At 45.0% G+C, this 22,352-nt stretch overlaps 1 protein-coding gene across 1 annotated transcript in view; it reads right to left on the bottom strand.

The window, feature by feature from the left end:
• Nucleotides 1-3,623: 3,623 nt before the first annotated feature.
• PALM2AKAP2 (PALM2 and AKAP2 fusion) overlaps nt 3,624-22,352 on the bottom strand; it is a 448,509-nt gene continuing 429,780 nt past the window's right edge. Inside the window, 3 exon segments of the mRNA XM_043566474.1 lie at nt 3,624-7,614; nt 13,268-13,306; nt 18,467-18,645. Of these exon segments, the coding sequence (XP_043422409.1) occupies nt 7,516-7,614; nt 13,268-13,306; nt 18,467-18,645 (317 nt within the window). The 3' untranslated portion in view covers nt 3,624-7,515.

The raw sequence follows: 22,352 nt of genomic DNA, 5'->3' as shown, positions 1-22,352 counted from the left end.
ACGAGCAGGGACATCGTCTGCAGCACGGGCTCTTTGGGTTCACATACGTGGTCTTCCCGGCATTCCTTCCTCTCCTCTCCTCCACCGCAGACCCCAGCAACAGGAGTGTGCACATGACCTAGGCTGGCTGTTTTTGCCACCTGGGACTCATCACGCTCATCACACGAGATGGTCAGAATCCCGAGTCCCTGATTGCTACCTGCTGGGACTGGTTCAGAAGAGCCACTTCAGGCCAATGAAAGCTCTGTTTGTGAGAGCTCTAGCTCTCTCTAGTGTGTTTTCTAATCACAGTAGTTTTTTTTCTCTGCCAATTGTTAAATTTCAGGGATCCTGGGAACCAGTTGTTAAACTGTTGGCATCTTGAAGTCAGCCATTGCAGGAATATTTATACCACAGAAATCTGCAAATGCTCATGAAGAAAACGGAAAGAATGACCTTGGCTTCATCTCCCAGAAATAGTCCGGTGACATTTTTGGTCTTTGTCCGTTTGGGCTTTTTTCTCAGTGTGCAGCTATTAGAGGCTAGAACATGCCTCCCTTGTAGCTTTTTCATTCTTCAGTTTACCCAAGTGTTAACGACTGGGCCTGCTGTCAGCTGGAGGGGTGGAGAGAGCAGAGCCGTGAGTATCAGAGAAGGAGTAACAAAGCCCCTTTGCAGAGTCCCTCCCTCAGTCACCAACACTGCCCTCTGTCTCCTGGGACCCGTGAGAGGGGCCAGTTCAGCTCCTCAAGGACTTTTATTCATTTCATTTTGATGTTGCCCCAAGAACTTCCTGTAGAGGGTCAGATTGTGAGGCAAACACATTTCTCCACTAGACGAGCGATTCTCAACCTTGGCTGCATGTTAGCTTCTCAACCTTGGCAGCTACTAAAACATGCCCACGTTCATAGCCATGTCCAATTAAGACGAAATGAATCAGAAGATCTTGGGGTGAAGCCCAAGGGCCAGTCTCTCTAAAAAACACCTGATGATCCTATGTGCGGTGCAGCTACGGTTAGGGGCCACAGAACTGGACAGTGAGGCACAAGCCTGGTGCATATGAGTCTTTCCTGAGATGCTTTTAATTTGTATTAATGTCTGGGCTCCAGCCATTAATGAATCCAAACTTTAAAGCTTTTTCCGGGTGATTCAGATGGAGTCCGAATTGAGAAGTGCTGCTCTAGACCAAATGAGAATGGCCTTTTATTTTGCATCTTATTGCAAACCGTGCAACCATGTTAGTAAAACAAAATGAAACAAAGCAAAAGAACACTTATGGAGTCCTGATGTTGCTATCACCCCAGACAATAAAAACTTCTTCCAAAGATCAAACGAATCCCTTGATCTTACCCTGGATCAAAGTCTGGATAGATAGATAGATAGATAGATAGATGATAGATATTATCTTCTCTTTACATTTTCTTCTTAATTTGCTCAGCCTTTTTACTGGGGGTGGGAGGTTGTCTTTTCTCGACAGTCTGAATGGAATCAAAGCTCTGCCTCACCAAGACCCACAAAGCATTGAGTTGATATGCTGGACAAATGCACAAAAGCCCCCGACAAATATCCAAAACAACCCAGAACGATGTGTGACTGTATCTGCAGCTTATAAATCATGCATCAATTCCCCCATTTTCAAATGGAAGTGGTATGCCCAGACCTCGTTCATTACTTACTCCAGATCAGTGATTCTTAAAGTGAGGTTCCTGGACCATCACCACGAGCGGTATCTCCAGGGAACTAGTTAGAAAATTCTTGGGCTGCATACCCTAGACGTACTGAATCAGAAGGCTGATCTGTGTTTAATGAGCCCTCCAGGTGACACAGACTATTGCTGGGGCAGGAGAGCCAGTGCTCCCCGGAGGCACATCAGTGTAAACAGCTGAAGACCCCTGCAGAGACAGAATGTGGCCTCAGTGGATGGGCAGAGAAAAACCAAGCAAAGGAGAGGTTTGTGACTTTACCTTGCCAGGTGCCAGCACGTCCATTCCAATTGTTCGGAGCCCACCACCTGTGAACTGAGAACAAAGCATCTGGATAATTCTCCCGTCAAGGTTAACTGACACTGAGATGACTACATCATGGCAGAATTAAAACAAAAAAAAATTTTTTTTTATTATGCAAACATTCTTCTTTCTCGGAAAGAAAACATCTGAATGCTTGGGCGACATTTAGAAATTGCCAGTGTGGGGGCACGCCTGGGTGGCTCGGGCGGTTGAACATCCGACTCTTGATTTCAGCTCAGGTCATGATCCCAGGGTCGTGGGATCGAGCCCTGCATCAGGCTCTGCCCTGAGCATGGAGTCCCTTAGGAGCCCCTCTCCCCTGCTCATGTTCTTTCTCTAAAATAAAAAATAGAAAACTTAAAAAAAAAAAAAGAAATTGCAGGTATGCTATCTGCAACTATTTCCTGAGGCCCCGTTCTTTGCCTTGGTATCATCTTTAAAGCCTTTGAAAGTCTCCCTTTTGATTCCCCACTTGTTTTCTGTGCTCCCGGCAGCCCCATTCTGAATTTTGTGTGGGTTCTGTGCAGGGAGATACATAGTCACCACACTCTTATGGCATAGGAATCCCATAATTAAAATGAGCAATGCTCCAAAGTGACTTCATGGCCTCAGGTGTCCCACAACGGTTGTCTGACACCAATATATACAGGGAGGGATGAACCCGGAGTAGTGACCATAGGTCTAGGTCACAGCAAAAAGCCTGCATATCCGCCCTTTACCCATTAGTAGTAATGCCTTGCATTAGTTTTGCCCTAAGAGCTTCCTCCGTGAGAATCCCTGAAGATCCCTTCCACCCTGACATACCAGACTCTGCAACCCGTTCCGAGTACCCAGTTCTGTGCACGTGACTTCCCTGGCACGGCCCAGCACCCCCAGATGATAGTAGTGATGTGTGCAAAAATGACCAGGACGCGGATTCCCTAGCTGATCACAACGCGCTGCCCCAGAATGTTGGAAGGAGTCCCATAGATGGGAGAGATGGAGGAAGAGACCCCAAGGAGAGTGGCGGTGGTGGGGAAGAGCTGGAGACAGAAGGTCTGCACTACAGGTAAGTGTGAGGGGCCAGAGGGTGAACGGGGCAGCTGGACCCTGAAGTGGCCGTGAGGGAGTAGACGGGAGGGCACGAGGAAATTTGGGGAAGAAGCTTCCTCATTAATCTGTGGTCTTCATATGCTCTTTAAAGTTTGAAATTCTCCATTCTTCAGAGGGGAGCTGAATACGGGTGCTGAGAATGTGATAGTAAGAATTAGAACCCAGGAGCCACATGCAAAGCTTGAGTTTTAACCATTTGTCCTACTGTTTGCCCAGCCATCTCTGACCTTGGAGTACACCTACCTCATCCGGAGGCACCCGAATCATTTCCGGGGTCCCGTCAGAGGTTTCTAGGCTCTAGCCAGGGCAGTTGGAGACAGCATGGCAAAAAGGGGCATTGGGACAGCCTGTCACAGTCTGGGGACCACTGCCCCACCAGCTGGTATAGCCTTTGTGGTTCAAGTATGCAAGAGGCAGATGCCGGCACACAGAAGTCAAGGCCAAGGGCGCCTGCGTGTCACCGTTTGGCGGGTCCGTCTTCTGACCTCCCTCCACCCCCAGTCAAACAAGTAGCCATGGTTTATAAAAAAAACAGCACACACCGGGTTTTAATGAGAAAATAATTGTATACTTGCATCGAATGCCTCACAATCACTATAAAACTGAAGCAGGATAATAACATTTAAGTGGTTAACATACACAGGAGAGCCAGATACAGAGTATAATTTTCAAACACAGTATTGCTGCTGTTTCCCCCCCACCCCTCCTCCAAAAAAAAAAAAAGTCATTTGGGTAAAGGGCAACACAAAATCAAAGCTGGCAGTTCACTCACTGAATGCTTAAAATTCAGGAAATTGGTTCTGTCACTAAAACTGGATATATTCACCATCTCTAAACACTTAGGCTATTTTTTTTTTCAATACATAGTTTAATTACATCCATTCTTGAGTTGGAAAAATGTTTGTCTTCAGAGACAAGAGTCAACACTGTCTTAGTGTTTCTTGTTACACCTTATATGTGTGTGTTGTGTTGTGTTGTGTTGTGTTGTGTTGTGTATGTACGTGGACACTGATCTATATACTGCTTATACGTCATTGTCTAAGGTGGGCAGCATGCAGAGGTGTAAAGAGGCAAGGAAATTGCATTGTGTCACCCGAGTAGACTACAGCCCAGCCTCCTACCACTGACAGACCCTGTTTCCATAATTTCTGGATGAGAGAGCCAAGGCATGTCAGTAGTTAATCAGCTCCCGAGGAAAGTGAACATCTATAAACACTGTGGAAGGGAACGCTTTCAGGAAAGCTTTTAACATCTACAGAATCTAAACATTTGTTATAGTTGAGATTAACAAGCTTGCGTGCTATTTGGGGGCAGGGACGAGCATCAGAGGCCAATTTCTTTGACAGGCCTCTTCCTCTTGATGGATTAGGCAGTAATGACTCTCCTCCAGGGGTCTGTTGCATGTTCAGAAGGTTAAAGGGGTTCCTTTGGGATCCCAGGGCCTGGCACGGTGCTGTGTACAAAGCCCGATGTTTTCTGAACGGGTAAAAAACTCAAGAGCACAGAGAAAACCTGGCTCTTCCAAGGGAACTGCAATTTACATTTTAATAGGATTCTAAGTGAGTGGACCAAGGAAATCGACAGCAGTCCTCAGAAGGCAGCAGAGGGAACAAGCGAATGTTGCAGATGTAGGGGCCACAGTTAAGCAGCGCTGTGACTGTGGGAGGCTCATGGAAACTCTGCATTTGTTGCCTTATCTACACGTGGAGCGAGGACCAAAGGATCCCTGCTAGAACTCTAGGCAATGCTTCTGGTTCAGTCAACTGTAGTCAAAGGCCAATTTGTCTGCCTCCAAAAGATTCCACGAATTGGGTGGCCTCCTAAGCTTCCCATTCAGCTGCAAATTCTCTTCTCAAATGTAGGTTTAAGATGGGTGGGGACCCGGCTTCCTTCAAAACACAACAATGTCAGGTGGGTCCTGAGGGCTGTTTCCTCTTGGGAAAGACAGTGTTTGTCTATATCAAGTCTGTGTTCTCTACCAGATTCAGAGTTAGTCCAGAAAATACGAAGCATGTTTCTTTTTTTGTGCATCTCATAAAACCATCTGCTCTCCAGCCATCCTAGCTGCCACTGTGCCCCTGAGCCACAGGAAGCTCTTGTCCCATCTTTTAGTCACATGCCTGCCATGGGAACGCTGAAAATCCTCAGGCAAGGCAGCCTTCCTGGGGGCTCCCATTTCACCCGTCAGGACTTCTAGTCTAACACAGACCTCATTTTCCTGGGAATGTCTGTCTCCATGCCAGCCTCCCCTACTTGAAAATGAATTCCTTGCAGCAGGGATCTTGTTTTGTGTCCCCAGTGGCTAGCACATTTTGTTGAATATTCCTTCACGATATTCAGGAGAATAAACCACATAAAGATGGTGCCAGCCACCGATCTCTAGAATTTGGCTTCAAATTGCAGGTTCCTTTGGCAGTTTTAAAGGATCCTTGTAAGTTATCAGATGGTTGCCTTTCTACTTTATGCCTACCGCTTGCCTGTGAATAAACTTTCCCCCTAAAGTCAACACTACACTATTAAAAGAAGCAAAGGTAATGTGCCTAACACCTACGTACACACTGTTGTGGAGTTGTTATTTGTCAGAATAACATATTAGAGCTTATGACATAACAGTATAAAAACAAAAAGGAATTTTAGTGAGGTCTGGCTTCATTATTGCTCTTTTAAAAACCATAGTTTTAAAACAAATAGAAAAAAGAAAGGCTGGTCAGTTTTTTTTCTCATGGCCAGAATTAAAAACTTTTCTCATCCAGAAATTCAGGGCACCCAATTATTGAATACCCATATCATATTGCTTTAAATGACAGTAAGATAGAGCTGGCATCCTTTACAGTATACTAAGCTATGAATACAAAGCATGAGAATAAATACGGTACTTCTCTAAATGTCAAATTACAAAACTGCTCAAAACTTTGCAATTGTGACTCATGCAAATACCATGTTAGGTCAATTTAATATTACAAATACTGCATCAGGTCGGTGCCTCTATATCCCTTTTCATAAAAAAGAAATTCTCACTCACTCCTGACGCTGGCAAACAGCTTTGGAGGAAATAACTGTACACCCTTGTCCCATGAGCAGTCTGGAATTTTAATCCTTGCACACACACTTTACCCAAACACACAAAGGGACGTGCATGAGCACGCACGGGCACGCACACGCACACGCATGCACACAAACACACACACACACGCACGCACACACACACACACACCATCTTTAGGATTTGTAGCTGATTCCAAGCCTGCACTTAGATTTCTATTCTATATTTTTCTCTTTATCATTCTGAAAAACGCTGGTTGCTCAGCAAAAATAATATCTGTTACTTCCTTAATTTCCCACGTTCTCCCTCCCTGTTTCTCTGTCTACCTTCATGTCCTTTCTTTAATGATTCCTTTCTGATTGATCCAAAATAATCTGTCATTCTTCCTACTAAGGTCCACTTTATAATATAAAATATAGTTATAAACACCTTTTTATTTCCTGTCATCTGCCTCTCGAAGGCAGAGTTTGCCCTTTTTCAATTATTGCCACTCTAAAAATACCCCCACCATCTTGAGCCAAGCTGTTGGATGTGTACAGATTTTATACATGGATATACTCCCCCCATCCCATCATAAAAATAGTTGTTGCCCACTAAATATAGTTTTCATATGAAGAAACATAACTGTGAAAATGTGTTCTCATAAACGGCAAATTAGTCAATACTACAAGCAGACGAGATCCTAAAGCTAAAATAATCCATTTGGTTTGGCTTTCTCCCTCTTTCTCAACCCCCTCATGTAGAATAGATTGTGTTTGCAACATGAAGAAACATTGTCTTAAGAAGGTGGATTTTATATATTGCGATCATTAATTGCTCCCAATTAAAAACAATTAGATGTAAGAGAAATGGAATCCTAATTGCCTCTCCTGGCAGATATAGAGAAACTTGCATTTCATTTTACGGCTGCTGGAGTAAACGGAGTTATTCCCACACCTCTGATTCTGTGAGCGACAGTAGGGAACCAGTGCCGGGAGTCTCCAACACCCTGTAGATTGCACCGGCGTGGGCTCTGCAGCTCTAAATGGCCCTGTCACCAATGTCTGTCATCACCCAGCGAGGCTGGTCTCAATTCCGCCTGGAGCAACCATGTTGATTTGCTTGTTACTGCTTTGTCCTTTTGGATCAATTGTGGATTGGTCCAAATCCAGGTGATTCTTTTGAGTCTCAAAAAATCCTTTGTCTTTTGACTCCTGGGTGTTTATAGAGTTTGATGGGTAGGCTTCTTTTGACTTTATTTTTCATCGTTGGTCATTGCAGCTTCTGGTCTACATAAGGATTGTGGAGTTTGTTTGCACTTTAATAAATATTCCATTAAAATGCTTCGATGTGTTGATTGCTTGGTTTCTTGGTAACCCAAGCACCAAAGAAGCTTCCTGGGTGGAAGGAAGTTTGTTACTCATCGTCCTCTTCCTCCTGGTTGGCATAGATCCCTGCCTCCCAGCGCAAGGCCAGTGCGCTCTTTCTTCGATTAACCCGTGTGGCCTCAAGGACCTGAAGAGAGAGGGAAAAAAAATTAACCAGAGTTCATGGATGTTCACTATGTACACAAATCAACTTCTCCATGTCTTTCCTCCTTCCTTCTCAATAGCATATAATAAAGGGAACGTAAGACGGTCTGATACTGCTGGGAGGTAGGAGAGACATGGTCAGTAAAGCAGGCTGGTTGGTTCTGGATATGCACTCATTTCCAAGCCAGATTTCATTTGCTCTTTGACCCATAGTTTTCAATATAGAAAGATTTAATTACCCTGAAATGTTCTGCACCTCTTTTTGAACTACACTTGACTCTGCACTAAGTGTGTTGATAACACAGATCTCTACATGTTATCCGATCAGTGCTGTCTGACAGACATTACTATCTGTGTTATCAATATGGTAGCCACTAAGCTACATGGCTATGGGGCACAAGGAATAAGGCTAGTGTGGCTGAGAAACTAAACACTCAAGTTTAATTAATTTTAATTTTAATATCCTCAGGGACCCTGTGACTACCATATTGGACAGCACAGCTATAGACCATCTTAGTCTCTTTGTGAACAAGTAAACTGGAAAATAATTCCAAACAACTGGACCAGTGTGGATTCAATCTCTCAAGCTCTGTGGACTTACATAAGCTATGATCACATTTATATCATAAAAGTCTACTTTGGTATAACCAAACTGCCAAGAGAAACTAAGTGGAAAGAAAAATAGTTTCCCAGGCCAATAAAAAGCAATCCGAGCATGCCAACGCAATGTCAGGGCCACAGATGCTAACAAATAAAATGCGAGGTGACAACATCAAGGACAGATAGGCTCACCACCATCAGGGTAAGGCCTCCCTCCCTTCAGTTCACTAGAATAGTCTGTGGACTCCTGAGGGAAAACTTCAGCCAGGCTGCTCCAGCTTTAGTCTGATCAAGATGGATGACATTCAGGTTGCCAACATATGAGAAATGGCTCAGTTTCATGGTACTGCCCCACAAGGGAGCCCATGCATGCCAACCAATTAAATTACTGTGGCATTCGCTTAGGACATGCAGTTTCTGATATTAAAGAAAAGTCTAGCAGAGCCAACACTGGTTGATGATCCAAAATGCAATGAAGGCTTTGCTTATTCTAAGAATAATCATTTTGGCAAGGGACAGAGTTGCTGGCAACTCTGGAGAAGCATGGAGATGCAGGTGACAGGCAGTGGTGGGAACCGAGGCACAAGCAAATCCTGGGTAGAGTAACAGTCTGGGGGTCCATCTCAACCTGCTTCTTTGCACATCTGACAAATGGATGCACTTCCCAGAGCTTCAGTGTGCTTTCCTCAGGGAAGCTGTCCCCAGTGCCCCCAGCAGGGACAGCCGGACTTAACATGTAGGATGCACTAGCCATGTCTCCTAAGTGAATGGTCATTGTTAAGCACATAAGCCATGTCACAAAGTGTCTTGTGTAAGCATACCATGGTCACTTATTCCATATCTAAGAATAAGAAACCAGTAGGAGGAGCAAAGAATGCTTCCAAATCTGGTGTAGGTAAATAGAGGATTCTTCTAGAAGGTCAGTGCGTGGTAACATGGTACTGAGAAACAGCACTGGACTGGAACTGGAAGTCCTTTCTTTCCAGTCCTGTCTGGAACACGTTGGTGTCGTTCATGGCATCTCTTTATCTGCAAGATAGAAACAGCACCTGCCGTCTTTCCCAGGCTTTCTCCGGAGGCAGTGCTGACTCTGGAGTCCAAGCAAGTCTAGATTTAAACCCTAGTGACCTTAGAAAAGTCACTTACCTTGTGCCTCAGTTCTCTGATGTGTGAAATGGGAATTATAAAAACTAGAGTTCAGAGTTGGCCTGAGGAATAAAGGGGGCAATGTATGCACAGCACTTAGCGTAGATCCTGGTGCATAGTTTTCAAACAATCATTAGTTCTGTCATTATGCGAAGGGGCTTTATAAGCTATGAAGTGGTGTTCCAACATGAGGCATTTTTATAATTTTTATAATTTATAATTATAATTTATAATTTAAATTTTATAAAATTCTATCATTTTATAAGGAACTCTACATTGTGTAAGATGCTCATCTGTTCACTTGGCTGGTTGTAGATACAAACTGAAAAGCTTCCAGAAAAGCTAAAAATCAATCATGGCTCTGAAAAGAATGGTCCCTTGTCTTGTTATTTATGCTCTATTTTAATTCTCAATCATCTTAAATAAATTCAGTCTCCTTTGTTCTTCAGGAACCCATGTTACAATCTGTCTCTCCATCCATCTTACAGATACTTACTGGCTTCCTACCAAGTGTCAGGTGCAGTGCTTTATGTTGAGGATAGAATGGCCTCTGCCCTCACGGAGCTTAGCCACCAGAAAGCATTATGGGCAGGGAAATCTTTATAATTATGGAAATATTCAGCACAGCTTGGATTTGAATATCTGCTTGCTGCAGCCCAAAGAATTCACTTATGCCAATAACGAAGGCTCTTTTCTTAATTCATTCCCCTAATTTGTATGCTGCTTAACACAATACTGAATTTCTGAGGACATCTAGAGCCTCTCATAATGGCAAAGACAGGAAAATAAACGGGTCATGATAAAAACAGCCAGCAACCTTGCGATCAAATTGTCTTCAGGTGCACAAGGTTTCTGATCCAGGACTGGCTCAGGGGCCACTCTACGATGGCCTTTTGAAGGTTCAAAGGCCAAGCCCTTTAGGGTTAGGCCATAGCTCATCTAAATGAGCATTTGTTCCATAATTAATTCAGAGTACAGTACTGTAGTGTGTGTGTGTGTGTGTGTGTGTGCGTGCATGTTTCTCTAGAGCAAATCTAGAGCTCTGACACTTGAGTTATTGCATATGAACTTTATTTCCTAAAGCCCATTCCTTTCTTTTCTGGGCAGAAAAAAAAAAAGCACTTGCCTCAGGGTTCTAGTAACACATCACATGTCCTTGTGCACCACTTACTGTTTTGATCTTGACTGTCCTACGGGATTCACACTATTACTATTATTACTATTGTTAATCGCACTTCACATAGGAAGAAACTGAAGCAAAGGGAGGTTAAGTTGACCAATGTTAAGGTGGAGGAGAAGCTCAGATGGGCACCCAGTATCCTGGGTGTGGAGCTGATGCCCTAGGCCACCACGCTGCCCCACGGCTCAGTGCCTATGCGCGTAGTAGGTCCTCAGTAGATAGTTAACTGAGTGAATGAGTGAGTGACTCTCCCGACAGTTCTGTAGACTTGAAGTAATTCTTTTCAAAACAGTAAAATAGTTTGTTGGAAGAAGCAACAGAAAGAGCAATTATACTCTGTAGGAATGGAGAGGGGAAAACAAAAAAAGTTTAAAAATAATAATAGAAAAACCTGATTTAAGGCTTTATTGATTTTGCAAATTCAGATTTAGACCTGGTGGGAGGGAAAAAAAATCAGTTGTCTTTGAACAACCCTCTAAATATGAATTTTCCCTCTCTAGTGCTTGCGGGGATTCCAGAAAATTGCTGAACTTTGCCTAGACATCAACAGAGACAATTGTATTTGGGGGGATGTAACAAAAGGCAGAGGGGTTAAGTAATGTCAATCACCCTATTTACGTGAACATTTTGTCTTCCTAAATTTCTCTTCAGCTGAAGATAGACTGGTACCAGTTTTACCTTCCTTGAATATATTCAATTGGATTTTTGTTATTCTTAATGGTGCTAACTCAGAGGGGATAGGGGCCTAGGGCCGAAATCTTCCACTGCCATTGCCAAGATGAGAAGCATAATGATATTCTCAATATTCATTTTATATCTTATGAAAGAAAATTACTGATCATCATCAGCTCCCATCTCTGGTTCTAAAGATTTTGCAAAATAGGGAGGTTTTAAAAAATATATTGTGCTACAAGTTAGCACAGCCATTCTGAAGAATAATTTGCAATATGTAATGAGTGTGAGGATGTGTTGTCCTTATATAACTAGTTCTTCCGCTCCTAGACGTATAGATAGAAACTCTTCTGTAGGTTATGCAAAGCGACATGTACAGTAACATTCACTGAAGCGTTGTTTGTAATGGCAAAAAAAGAAAAAAAAAGAAAAAAGTGAACCAATCAAGAGAGAGAGAGAACCAACCAACATTTCCATAGGAAATAGGAGGATGAATAAATAGTGCTACAGTCATTCAAAGGGATCCTATACAGCAGTTATAATGAATAAAGTAGAGCCCCAAGTAACAACATGGACACATCTAAAAACAAGGTAGACAGGGGTGCCTGGGTCGCTCAGTCAGCTAAGCATGTGACTCTTGATTTTGGCTCAGGTCATGATTCTCACAGTTCATGAGACTGAGCCCCGCATCAGGCTCTGTGCTGACAGCATGGAGCCTGCTTGGGATTCTCTCTCTCTCTCTCTCTCTCTCTCTCTGTCCCTCTCCACTCATGCTCTGTCTCTCTCTCTCACTCTCTCTCTCAAAATAAATAAACCTATTAAAAAAACCAATGTAGACAGAATAAAGTAAGGAGTGGAGGATGCTATAGTATGTCATTTTTAGAAAGTTTTAAGGCATGCAAAACCATAGGATGTTATTCATGTATAGAAACATATGAAATATAAATGTAAAAACATGCATAGAAATGATGAACCCCAACTCAAGAGAAGTTACCCCTCAGGAGAGAGAGAAGTGGGGACTGGGAGAAGTAACAAGAGGGCCTGAATGGTATTTGCCATATTAGTTTATTTTTAAAATATTAAGCAAATACTACGAAATGATAAGAATGGTCAAAGCTGGAAAGGTGGACTTTATCGTTTTATTATCTGTTCTTAATGGAACACTTGAATGCCAACTCTGTGACATCAGGGACTTGGTTTTGTTGACTGTTCTGTTTTTGGAACCTAGAAAAGTGCCTGGTGCCTGCTAGGTCCTCACTAGATTGTTAATCGAGCCAATGAGTGAATGAGTCTCCCCCCAGTGCTGTAGATTTAAAATAATTCTTTTAAAAATAGTCAAATGCTAAAGAAAAAAAATAGGAGAACACAGTGTTTTCCCATAAAAAAAGGAAAAATATTTAAAAATAGAGGGAAAGGAAACACTGTGACTTTTCACAGCACAGGTATTTGTGAAATCTGTGTAAAAGGAAACTGTATAGAAAGGAGGCGGTTTGGGGAAATTCAATACTGACAGGAGCTTTTAAAACAAACAAAAACAGGTTTCAAGATCGGGGCAGGGAGGGAAGTGGGCACTGGGATGGTTCGGTGTTGGAGTAACTTGTCCTGAGGCTACGGAGCCGAACTCTCTGGATTTGTGCTATGGCAACCAAAGGACTGGTCAGAATCAACAGCTCGGTCCGCTTGAGCGGCCTTGTTTTCTAACCAGACCCGAGTATATTTGCTATCAGTGCCTGGAGAAACTAACGTCCGTGCCCTCGAGTGCAAACACCCTCCAGATCCGTGAGCAGGGCGAGGTCTTCTCCAGCCCCCCCCCCCCCACACACACACAGCACAGCAAACCACAGCAGCGGGTAGCACTGTTGCATACACCCCAACATTTCCAGGCAGTCCCCAGTTCCGCAAAGGCTGGAAGAAAGAAATATGGAGACGAGCTGCTTTCTTGCCCTTCTCCTTTAACATGTCAGGAAACGGCCAACCACAAGAGCATGCACTTGGGTCAGGCATGCAGGAACACCGAGACAAACAAGTGGAAAAGTACCTCGGAAGTCACCTTGCAAGACAGTAACTTAGAGGTGTACTGGCAGAGAGGGAAAAGAGCAGGGTTAGTACACAGCAGAGACACGCTCACACAACACCCCCCAGCCAGGAATCGGCACCACGCTGGGGGCAGGCGAGCGGGGAAGTGACACCGGGAGGCCATTACACACCCACGCCAGACTTGCTTCATCTGATATTAGTTTATTGAAAAATCTGTATCTTTTGGAGCGAGGAGATACCCCGTTATGCATTGATAAAAATATCAGATAAGCCATACTTTGTTAATTCAAGATTTGTCGCTTCTGTTTTCTGTGCTTTGAATTAACAAGATTCTTCCCCGCCCCAGTATGCAACCAGCTGCCCACCAACAAGGTCTTTGATGACCGTTTTGGATTTGCTGGAATCTGTAGCCAAATAGCCTTTTCTCTTCCCGTAGTTCCTTTGAGCCCCACAGCGGTCCTGTAGCCCGTTGTCCCCCACAAAAAAGACACTAACCACAGGCAGGAGTTGATTTGGATCCAAGGTTCGTAGAGGCAGAATCTCTGTAGCTGAGTTGTGAACGGCACTGCCTGGGGAAGGCCCACAGCCCCCCTCATCACTATCCTGGGGGTCTGGATAAGTTCCTGAGAGTGGGGTGATCCTGTAGCAACTGAAGCGACCCTTTAGTACCTGTAGGAGACTAAAAGCCTCCACAAGAACAGCTCAGAAAAAAAAATGGGCCAGCTATGGGAGATCACATAGAAGAACCAGCTTTGGCCAGCCTCTGCTGGAATTGAGGTGATGACCTCACATTTACACAGCTTAGGACACTGGAGGCATTTCCTGGGCTTTGGCGTTGGCAACCATAGGATGGCTAGGTGGGATCATATGTCTGTAATCACTAACTGCTTGAAAATTACAGGTCTGTACTGATTGGGCTGATGACTGGGGGCTGATGAGCTTGGAGCTTTCCTCCTCTTTTCGTACCTCCTCTTTCGTGAGCAGCTAGGAGAAATCTGGGCAGTACGAAACACTGTTGACTGTAAGCTGGGCTTCCTGTGGAGCCTGGGGTGTGGGGCCCTGAGTGCGCTTCCCTCATCCACTCAATGAGAGTGGGCCATGGGGTGTCTTGGGTTGGTGGGAAACGTGTGCGAGGAATTCTCAGGAAAGCAGTAACTGCTTAGCCCCCAGCTTTGACTTACCCCAGGAGAATAAGTGAGGTCTTTTCTTATTTCAAGACAGGCAGGGATGGCTGAAATACTTCTCAGTATCTATTTTTGGTGTAAGAGAGACAGTAGAAAACCGACCAAGAGTAGATCCTATGCTAGAAGTGGGGCTGGGACTGAATGCCCCAGGAGACTGTGATTGGGATGCAGACCAGCATTAATTGAGAAAGAGAAAGCAAACCCACCAACCTGTTCAAGACCATCACTGACTCAAGAACCCATGGCTTTCTGAGGCTCAACTCAGGTCAGGTTGGGAGAATAGCTGGCCAGAAAAACAGTTTTGCCTACATATCTTTCTTTTGCAAGGCATCAAGGAACCCTCTAGGAAACTATGATTCATCAGTCCATCATGTGTTACATGACTGACCAGAGATGGCATCGGGCCCAGATAAGGGCACATTTCCACATAAGAAAACATTTCCAGATAAGAGAAACCCACAGTAAGAACAGGACTGCTGCATCTGGATGTGCAGTGCACACACTGCACAAAAGCACCAGGCTGAGGGGGTTGGGGGTGGGGGGCAGGGTTGAAGTTCAGTGCCCCCACTCCCCTCACAGCATGGCAGGTGCATCCTGGCAGATGAAAAATGGCGCCATTCTAAACATTCTTACAAAGGCCCTGTAAAGGCTGGTAAACAGCCAGGGGTAGGGGGTAGGGGTGGGGTAGCAACCTCCTTACCCCCAAATTAGGTGAGGGGTCCATTTGTCAGTGGGGCCTGGCTGAAGCCTTCAGCACAGAGACATTCATTAGTGACCATGTCACACAGAACAAGGACACTGGCGGGTGGGCACCTGCTCAAGGTCTGAGTTAGTGATGGCCATTCGGGGAGAACTTTTCAAGAAAAGGGGCTTTCTCCCGTTCCTTTGTTACCGACTTTTTCGCCAACTGCGAAATGAGCAGAACATCCACAGATGACTTAATATTCCCGATGCAGTGACGTGTGGGTAGATATTCCAAGAGTCATGATTTAATTTCCCATCTTCTATCGTTCTTTGACCATCACCTTGTTTCCAGCAGAAGAGGGGGACAGCTCAGGGACATGAAAAAGGCTACTGGATGTTACAGCTTCCTTCCCTCACACCATCCCCATGGCAGGGGGTCCACGAGCCAGAGGTTTCCTTCCTGGCCTGCATACGATTTTTTATAAAGTGGGAAAACTTCAGCTGGCAATGACCTGGGGACAGGACTCCAGCAACCACTGCTGCTCCCGGGGTGGGGGGACTGAATCTGTTTTGATGGCCATGATGTTTTTCTCGGGGGTTGGCAAAAACTACTCATGAAACTACAGGCATGGCTTCCCTTGGGTTCTCTGTCTTCTGTCCTTCACGCTCAATAATAGCATTGTGCCTAACGTATCACTATACTTACATCACGATTGCCCCATTTGGTTTTTAGGTCTTCCTTCTCCTTAGCAAGCAAGTCAAATTGTTTTCATGCCAACCAGAAAGAACTCACTGCCTCCTATGGGCAAACACATGGTTTGGTCCTGATCATGTGTGAGGGACTCATAGTGTTGCCAAGTGACTTACTGGAAGGAATCCTGGCAGATGGATGTGTCAGGTGACACTGGACTCAGGTGAGCTGGGTGAGGCTCCTAGAGGGTGGACAATCTAAGAAGCCATGCTTCCCCCTCAGAATAATGTGGGTGAATGGAACCAGGAAAACAGAACTACCAGCTTCTGGGACAGGGAAGCCAGTTACACAGTCATACATCACGCAATCCATTTGCTCTCTGTTATTAGCCTTCCAGTAGAAGAGACAATTAAAGAAGGGGCCAGAGATCGGCTAGGAAAACAAATGGTTTGTTCATTCCTGCAGGTAAACTTCAACACATTCTCCAGTGACTTGAGTAGATACAGTAGAAAAGGTCCCCTGAATTAAAAGGGCTAAGAGGGGAGGTCAGACTTGGCTCTAAAATGAAGTTTGGCTGATGATCATCTATTTGCTTTAGAAGCAATCTGAATATGTTCTTGAAGTTTCAGGTCTCTTAAAAGAGGATATAGTGCATTGGATAGGTTTTGTTCTGTTCCTAAGAATTTTCTACAACAACGGACTTGGTTCTCTTGTAATATCAAGAACGGTGCAAGACACTTGGCTTTGACTTCAAGAGCTGAGGATGTTAACAGCCTGATCAGTTAGTAGGTTTTCTTCCTTATTTGAAATGTTTATTTACTTGAGAAAAATAGAGACAGGAGGCTGCCACTTTATTGCGTAAGCGAAGGGTAATCAGTATATTAAAATGCTGATTCCAAGTAGCTTCCTCAATGCAAAGGGAAAATCCAGTCTGGTTGCCTCCTGAGTTTGCATGAAGGCTGCTGCCAGCCTCTGCCTGTGGAATGAGCAGGAGTGGGCTCTTCACTTCTTTGGGTAGTATTTTCCTCTAATATCTGCCCTCCAACACAGAAGGCGCACACAAGAGATATGCAGAATGTGCTCAGAAAACACTTGCATGGGTCACATGCAAAATGTTTCCATTTGTTCTTCCCCTTCCATGCCAGAATGCAAGGGGTCCACTCAGCTAACTTCTGCCAGAGCTGCTGACATATGGTGTGGACTCACTGGGAGAAAAGAAGCCACTTACAGCACTAAGCGTCAAAAGCACAGGCTCCAGAAAATACCTGAAGGTAAACTCCATATTTTAAGTAGGGCTGCAAAGAAGGACTGGTTAAGGTGATTCGATGGGCTGAAGCCCTATGGGCTTGGGGAAGGAGCCCAAGCAACAAAAGTGTCTGTAGCACCCACTGAGGGCCAGGCTCCATCCCACTGTGCAAATGAGGAATGGGTCCCAAATGCTCCAGCCTAACAAGAGTACCTGAATCAGTATTCCAGGCAGCTTAGGTACAAACCCAAGGGAGAGCCTGGGGACGCAGTGAGCCATCAGGCTGCTCTACATGTGTTTGCTTTCTTTGCCACTAAATATCTTAAAAGCATCATTCAGTATCTGGCTTCAACTTCAGAAATCTTTTAAGTTAGTCAACCAGGATATGAAAGGCAGTAGGTCAGCATGGAAATCCTGCTACGAGTCTGTAGCATTTGAGGTTAGGGTGACCCAATCATTTATCATCCAAACTGAGGCACTTTTAAAGGTGAAAGGGGATGCTGTTAAAAATTACACCAGGACCACAGGCACAAACCAGGACTGTCCAGGTAAACTGGGTAGTGCATTCAACTGAGTCAAGCTACTTACGACCTAAGTGAAACTGGGTGGGGATGGGAATGTGGAGAGACTAAGGCCACCAGACTCCCAGGAGGGGGGCATGGGCCCCTGAGGCTGGTCCTGGGGCTCCTGGCTGGGGGGGGGGGCTGTGGGGAGCAGCAGCCCTCACATCTCTTACTGGAGAAAGAAACCACGGAGCAGATGATTTCCTTCAGGGTTCGTGTGAGTGTCACGTGCAACCGTCTTGAGGGTTGAGGATAGCAGGGTAGCCCTGTGGTTTCTAACTGTCATTTAAAATATCTCTTTCCTACCAAACTGTACGCACAGGCTTGGCAATAGCCCAAAACACAGTCAGCCTTTCCAACGCAGTGTAACGTTTATGGGGATCACTCGGAGCAGACACAGAAGGAAGGGCACAGCCCCAGTTCTCCAGGCAGATAAAATCTCTACGGGGCAGGCCAGCGATGGCAGCAATCAGCTCCCTGGTGCCTGGGGATGATTTCAGGATGCTCGTGTCCTTCCCCCCGTGTTGTCCTTACGTGTTTGTTTATTTGTTTGTTTGTTTGTTTGTTTTCCCTATGCACCAAGCATCCCGTCCACCAGCGTGCCCGTGAGCTCCAGCTCCGGTTCCCCTCGCGTGATCAACATTTTTTGAGAAACAAGGCAAAAAACCCAAACCCGCCTCCAGTCACGTTAAACCACACATTTGAAAACTGGCTTTGGAACCAGGATACTGGCCAGACCAGTGCACACACGCCCGTGCCTGACCTGGAACACCGAACGCCACGCTGCCGTTCGCCCTCAGACGAGTGAAGGAGGAAAGGAGGAAAAACTTACACTACTATCATCCATTCTCTCACGCCTTTTAGATTTGTGTGTCTCATAGTCTTCCATGAGGGTCTGCATCAGATTCTTGGGCCGCTGGGATCCGGCAGCCTCTTCGGGGGCTAAGTCAGGCTGCGAGCTGGGGCCTTCAGGTGAGGGGGATGGAGGAGGTTTGACTTTCTCTATTTTCCCTGAAACAACACGAAGAGAACACCCTTTCTAAGCTCGTCTGCTCATGACGGCTTCTAGAAAGAAGAGAACACTGGCAAAAAGCAACCTCTGACAGAGTGGTCCCGGAACGGTGGTGGTCACCTGAGCACAGGGACTGAAAGCTAATAAAGATAATGTCACAAGCCCATCCAACAAAGGTTTCGAGGACGCCAGTGCTGAAAGTCAGTCAGACCAAGGAGGCCCACAGGCACTTTGCAAATACGTGTCAGACACTGGCTCCAGTTGTTTTGGGGACATGTGCTCCATCACGGATTCCTGAATCCGACCGTCAGAGAGGGCAGTGCCTTCAAGCCTCAGAAACCCACTTTTTGCAGTTGAGGAAAACAGGCTCTTCCAAAGGGACACCGTGCTGAGGTCCCAGGGTGCTGGCGATGGTACCAGATGAGGCAAAAGAACCTCACCAGGTTCTTCCCCTGCACCAGAAGCTGCCGATGGGGCAGCTGACCTGCTGAGCCTTTCTGCATGGACAAAACAGCGCTGTAAAACCTTTGAGTGAGAACTAGGCTTGTTCTTTCCAGGTCACCCCGGTCTCACATTGGGCAGCTTCATTAAAAAAAAAAATTTTTTAAGTTGTATTTATTTATTTTGAGAGAGACAGAGACAGCATGAGCAGGGGAGGGGTAGAGAGACAGAGAGAGACAGAGACAGAGAGACAGAGAGAGATTCTCAAGCAGGCTCTACACTATCAGCACAGAGCCCGACATGGGGCTTGAACCCACGAAGCTGTGAAATCATGACCTGAGCCGAAACTGAGAGTTGGACAGTTAACCAACTGAGCCACCCAGGTACCCCTGGCCAACTTCATTCTTTACCTTACCTGCTGGGGTCCTGGAAAGCATGTGGTTTGAGACCTCTAGACCTTAAGGAAGGAATGCCACCGACAAAGGCAGGTTCAGTGTTGTAGAAAGGTGTGCACCAGACATGGGAAAGGTGAGATTTTACCTTTTGAAGTGCCCTATAAGACTCCTCAGGATAAGGAGATCAGGTCAACTGGGATGGTGTGGTGGTGGTGACTCCAGATACTTTTATTAAGACCGTCTGCATCCTTCCCTCTTGGGAAATGGCTGGCCCTCTCTTCTGGCCCATCATAGGGGGATTTCATTGCCACAGAGCCCCAACTACACCACTGAGAAGCATCTTCAGGTGCAACAGCCATGATTTTTCCATGCCCCTTGTGCGAGACACAGCTGGTGCGTGTGAACAGGGGATGTGGAGGAAACACACAAAACCTAAAAGTTTGGATCTAAAAGTTTGGAAACCACCAGGGGAGGATGAAGATCCATTTGACCCCTTCCATTCCCAAGCAGAAGGTGGCTCGTCTTTCTTCACCTTCCTCCCCAGACTTCTAACTTGGCAACTGCCTGCCAGAGCTGCAGTCACAGGTGAAGCCTGGAGACCATGTCTCCACGTGGGCTGCCACAGACCTTTTCTGGGCACGGCTCCTCTTGATGGGAGTTGGACACCCTCCCCACCCCCTAGAGTTCAAGAAACCCAGGTTTTAATTCTTGCACTGCCATTAACTAGCTATGTGTTCACTGTACGCAGACATTTAATGTTCCCACTCTTATCTTGGGCTGATCATGTAAGTTCTCCAAGCTTCAACTTTCCCAGCTATAAAATGAGAACTTTGGAAGAAGATGTCTTTGAGGTTCCTTCTCACTCAGACATTTTGCTATTCTATCAAATACTTTTGGCAGGAAAATCGATCCTTATTGGTTAAAACAGAAGGCATATGGCCATGATGTTTGGCAAATTAGGTGCCAAGTAGTTTTCAATACACAGGGCACTCCATCGGCATCAATAACTTAGTGAAACTCATTACCTTGACCTAAATTACCCAGATCATTAATAAAAAGTCTTTTGATATTGACAGTAAGACAATAAATATTTCAAAATCCTCAAATTCACTAGCAATGGATTATATTTGTTATTATGGAAACAGGCAAGGCTATAATGACGCCCAGAGATCTATCAACTATATTAAATCATAGCAAGATTTTTTTTTTTAAATGGGAGAGGGGGTGAGAGAGAGGGAGAGAGAGAATCCCAAGCAGGCTCTGTGCTGACAGCATGGAGCTTGAACTCATGAACTGTGAGATCATGCCTGAGCTGAAATCAAGAGTTGGATACTTAACGGACCAAGCCACCCAGGCACCCCAAATAATTAGCCCCATGGCTTCTCCACCCATCCCTCCTTCCTTTCTTTCATACTGAAATATTCTGAAACAATCCTAGACCTCAGGCAGTTATTACCCTGAATGTTTTGTGTGTGTCTCTCAAAGTTCCCATGGACTTTGAGATGAAGTCTTGAGAAATGATACAGCACAGTGGTGAGCATGCAGCTCTGGAACCAGCTGCTTGGGGGTGAATCCACCACTGTTTGCAGCCAAATAACCTTGGGCAGGTTACTTACTGTTTCTCTACCTCAGGGTCTCTACCAGCATATGGGTATGATGCTAGAGGTACCCACCTCATGCAGTTGGTATAAGGACTAAGTTAATATTTATAGTGTATAAAGTTAATATTTAAAACAGGGAGCATCCAGTGAATCTGGTTACTTCTTATTTGGAATCTCAAAGAACAATATGTCTACTAGGTAAGAACGAGCAATTTCAAGGGCATGTTCTGCATACACTTTTGGCAACTCTTCCAGAACCAGAAACAGACACCAAATTGCCAGGTTGATCATTTTCCAAGTGACCTCATGGGTCTCCAAATAATTTCCCAGAAGTCACCCCTCCAGCATTAATCTTCCAGAAGGCAGAGTCCATATTCACTGCTCTAACTTCACTCTTTCACAGGGCCACAGTGGGATCCCTGCCTCAAGGCACTTTGTTTATGCTTCTATGAAAGCCTTTTCACATACCGGCTTGTATCATACCTGGGTCTTTCAGCTTCTCTTCTCAAACTACATTTCAACCAAGGATAGGGGCAATTTCAGCCATTATGAATCCTTTAACTCAGCTCAGTGTAAACTCTGTTAGAACAGGACTTTGTCTTTCCTGGTCATTGCTGGACCCCAGTACCCACTGGGGTATTTGGCATAAGGTAGGAGCTCATGTTTGTTGAATGAGCCAGTAAGTACATTATGACATCTACATAGCAGCCACTTGTTACATGATTGTGGATTGGGACAAAATTCCCAACAAAGGATTTGACGGAAGAGTTTAAATGTCTTCACCAATTCCATGAAAGAAAACAACTGTGGTCTACAGAATCACAGACTCAATGGCTTTGCAGTAATAGCAAGCACATTTATATGGAATTTTATTTATTTAGATAGGCTTCATGTCGTTTGATCCTTACAGAACCCTGGGATGTAGTCAGGGTCGATGCCATGACAGCTGTGAGTGGTTTAGACCACAAAGACTCAGATGTTAATGCCAGCCCAAGTTACGTTAGCTAAAGTAACAATCAGAATTGGGTCTTGTCTGGAAACCAAATCGTGTTGATTATGGCTAACTTATATGGTGGTATGTCCGCTGAAAGAGAATCGTGAAGAGGGCGAAGGGTTAATATAGAAAGTAATCAAGTATTGCACATTAAAGGATACTTTCCTGTGAGTATTCCCACAAAACCACCTATCTTTGGAGCAAGTTTTACCGGTTATGGCCACTAGAGGTCACATGTGTAACAGGTAGGAACCTCTGGACTTCTGGAATCAGTT

This window comes from Prionailurus bengalensis, chromosome D4 (assembly GCF_016509475.1).
Source record: "Prionailurus bengalensis isolate Pbe53 chromosome D4, Fcat_Pben_1.1_paternal_pri, whole genome shotgun sequence".
NCBI lineage: Eukaryota > Metazoa > Chordata > Mammalia > Carnivora > Felidae > Prionailurus > Prionailurus bengalensis.
This window is presented reverse-complemented; position numbering and strand designations above follow the sequence as displayed.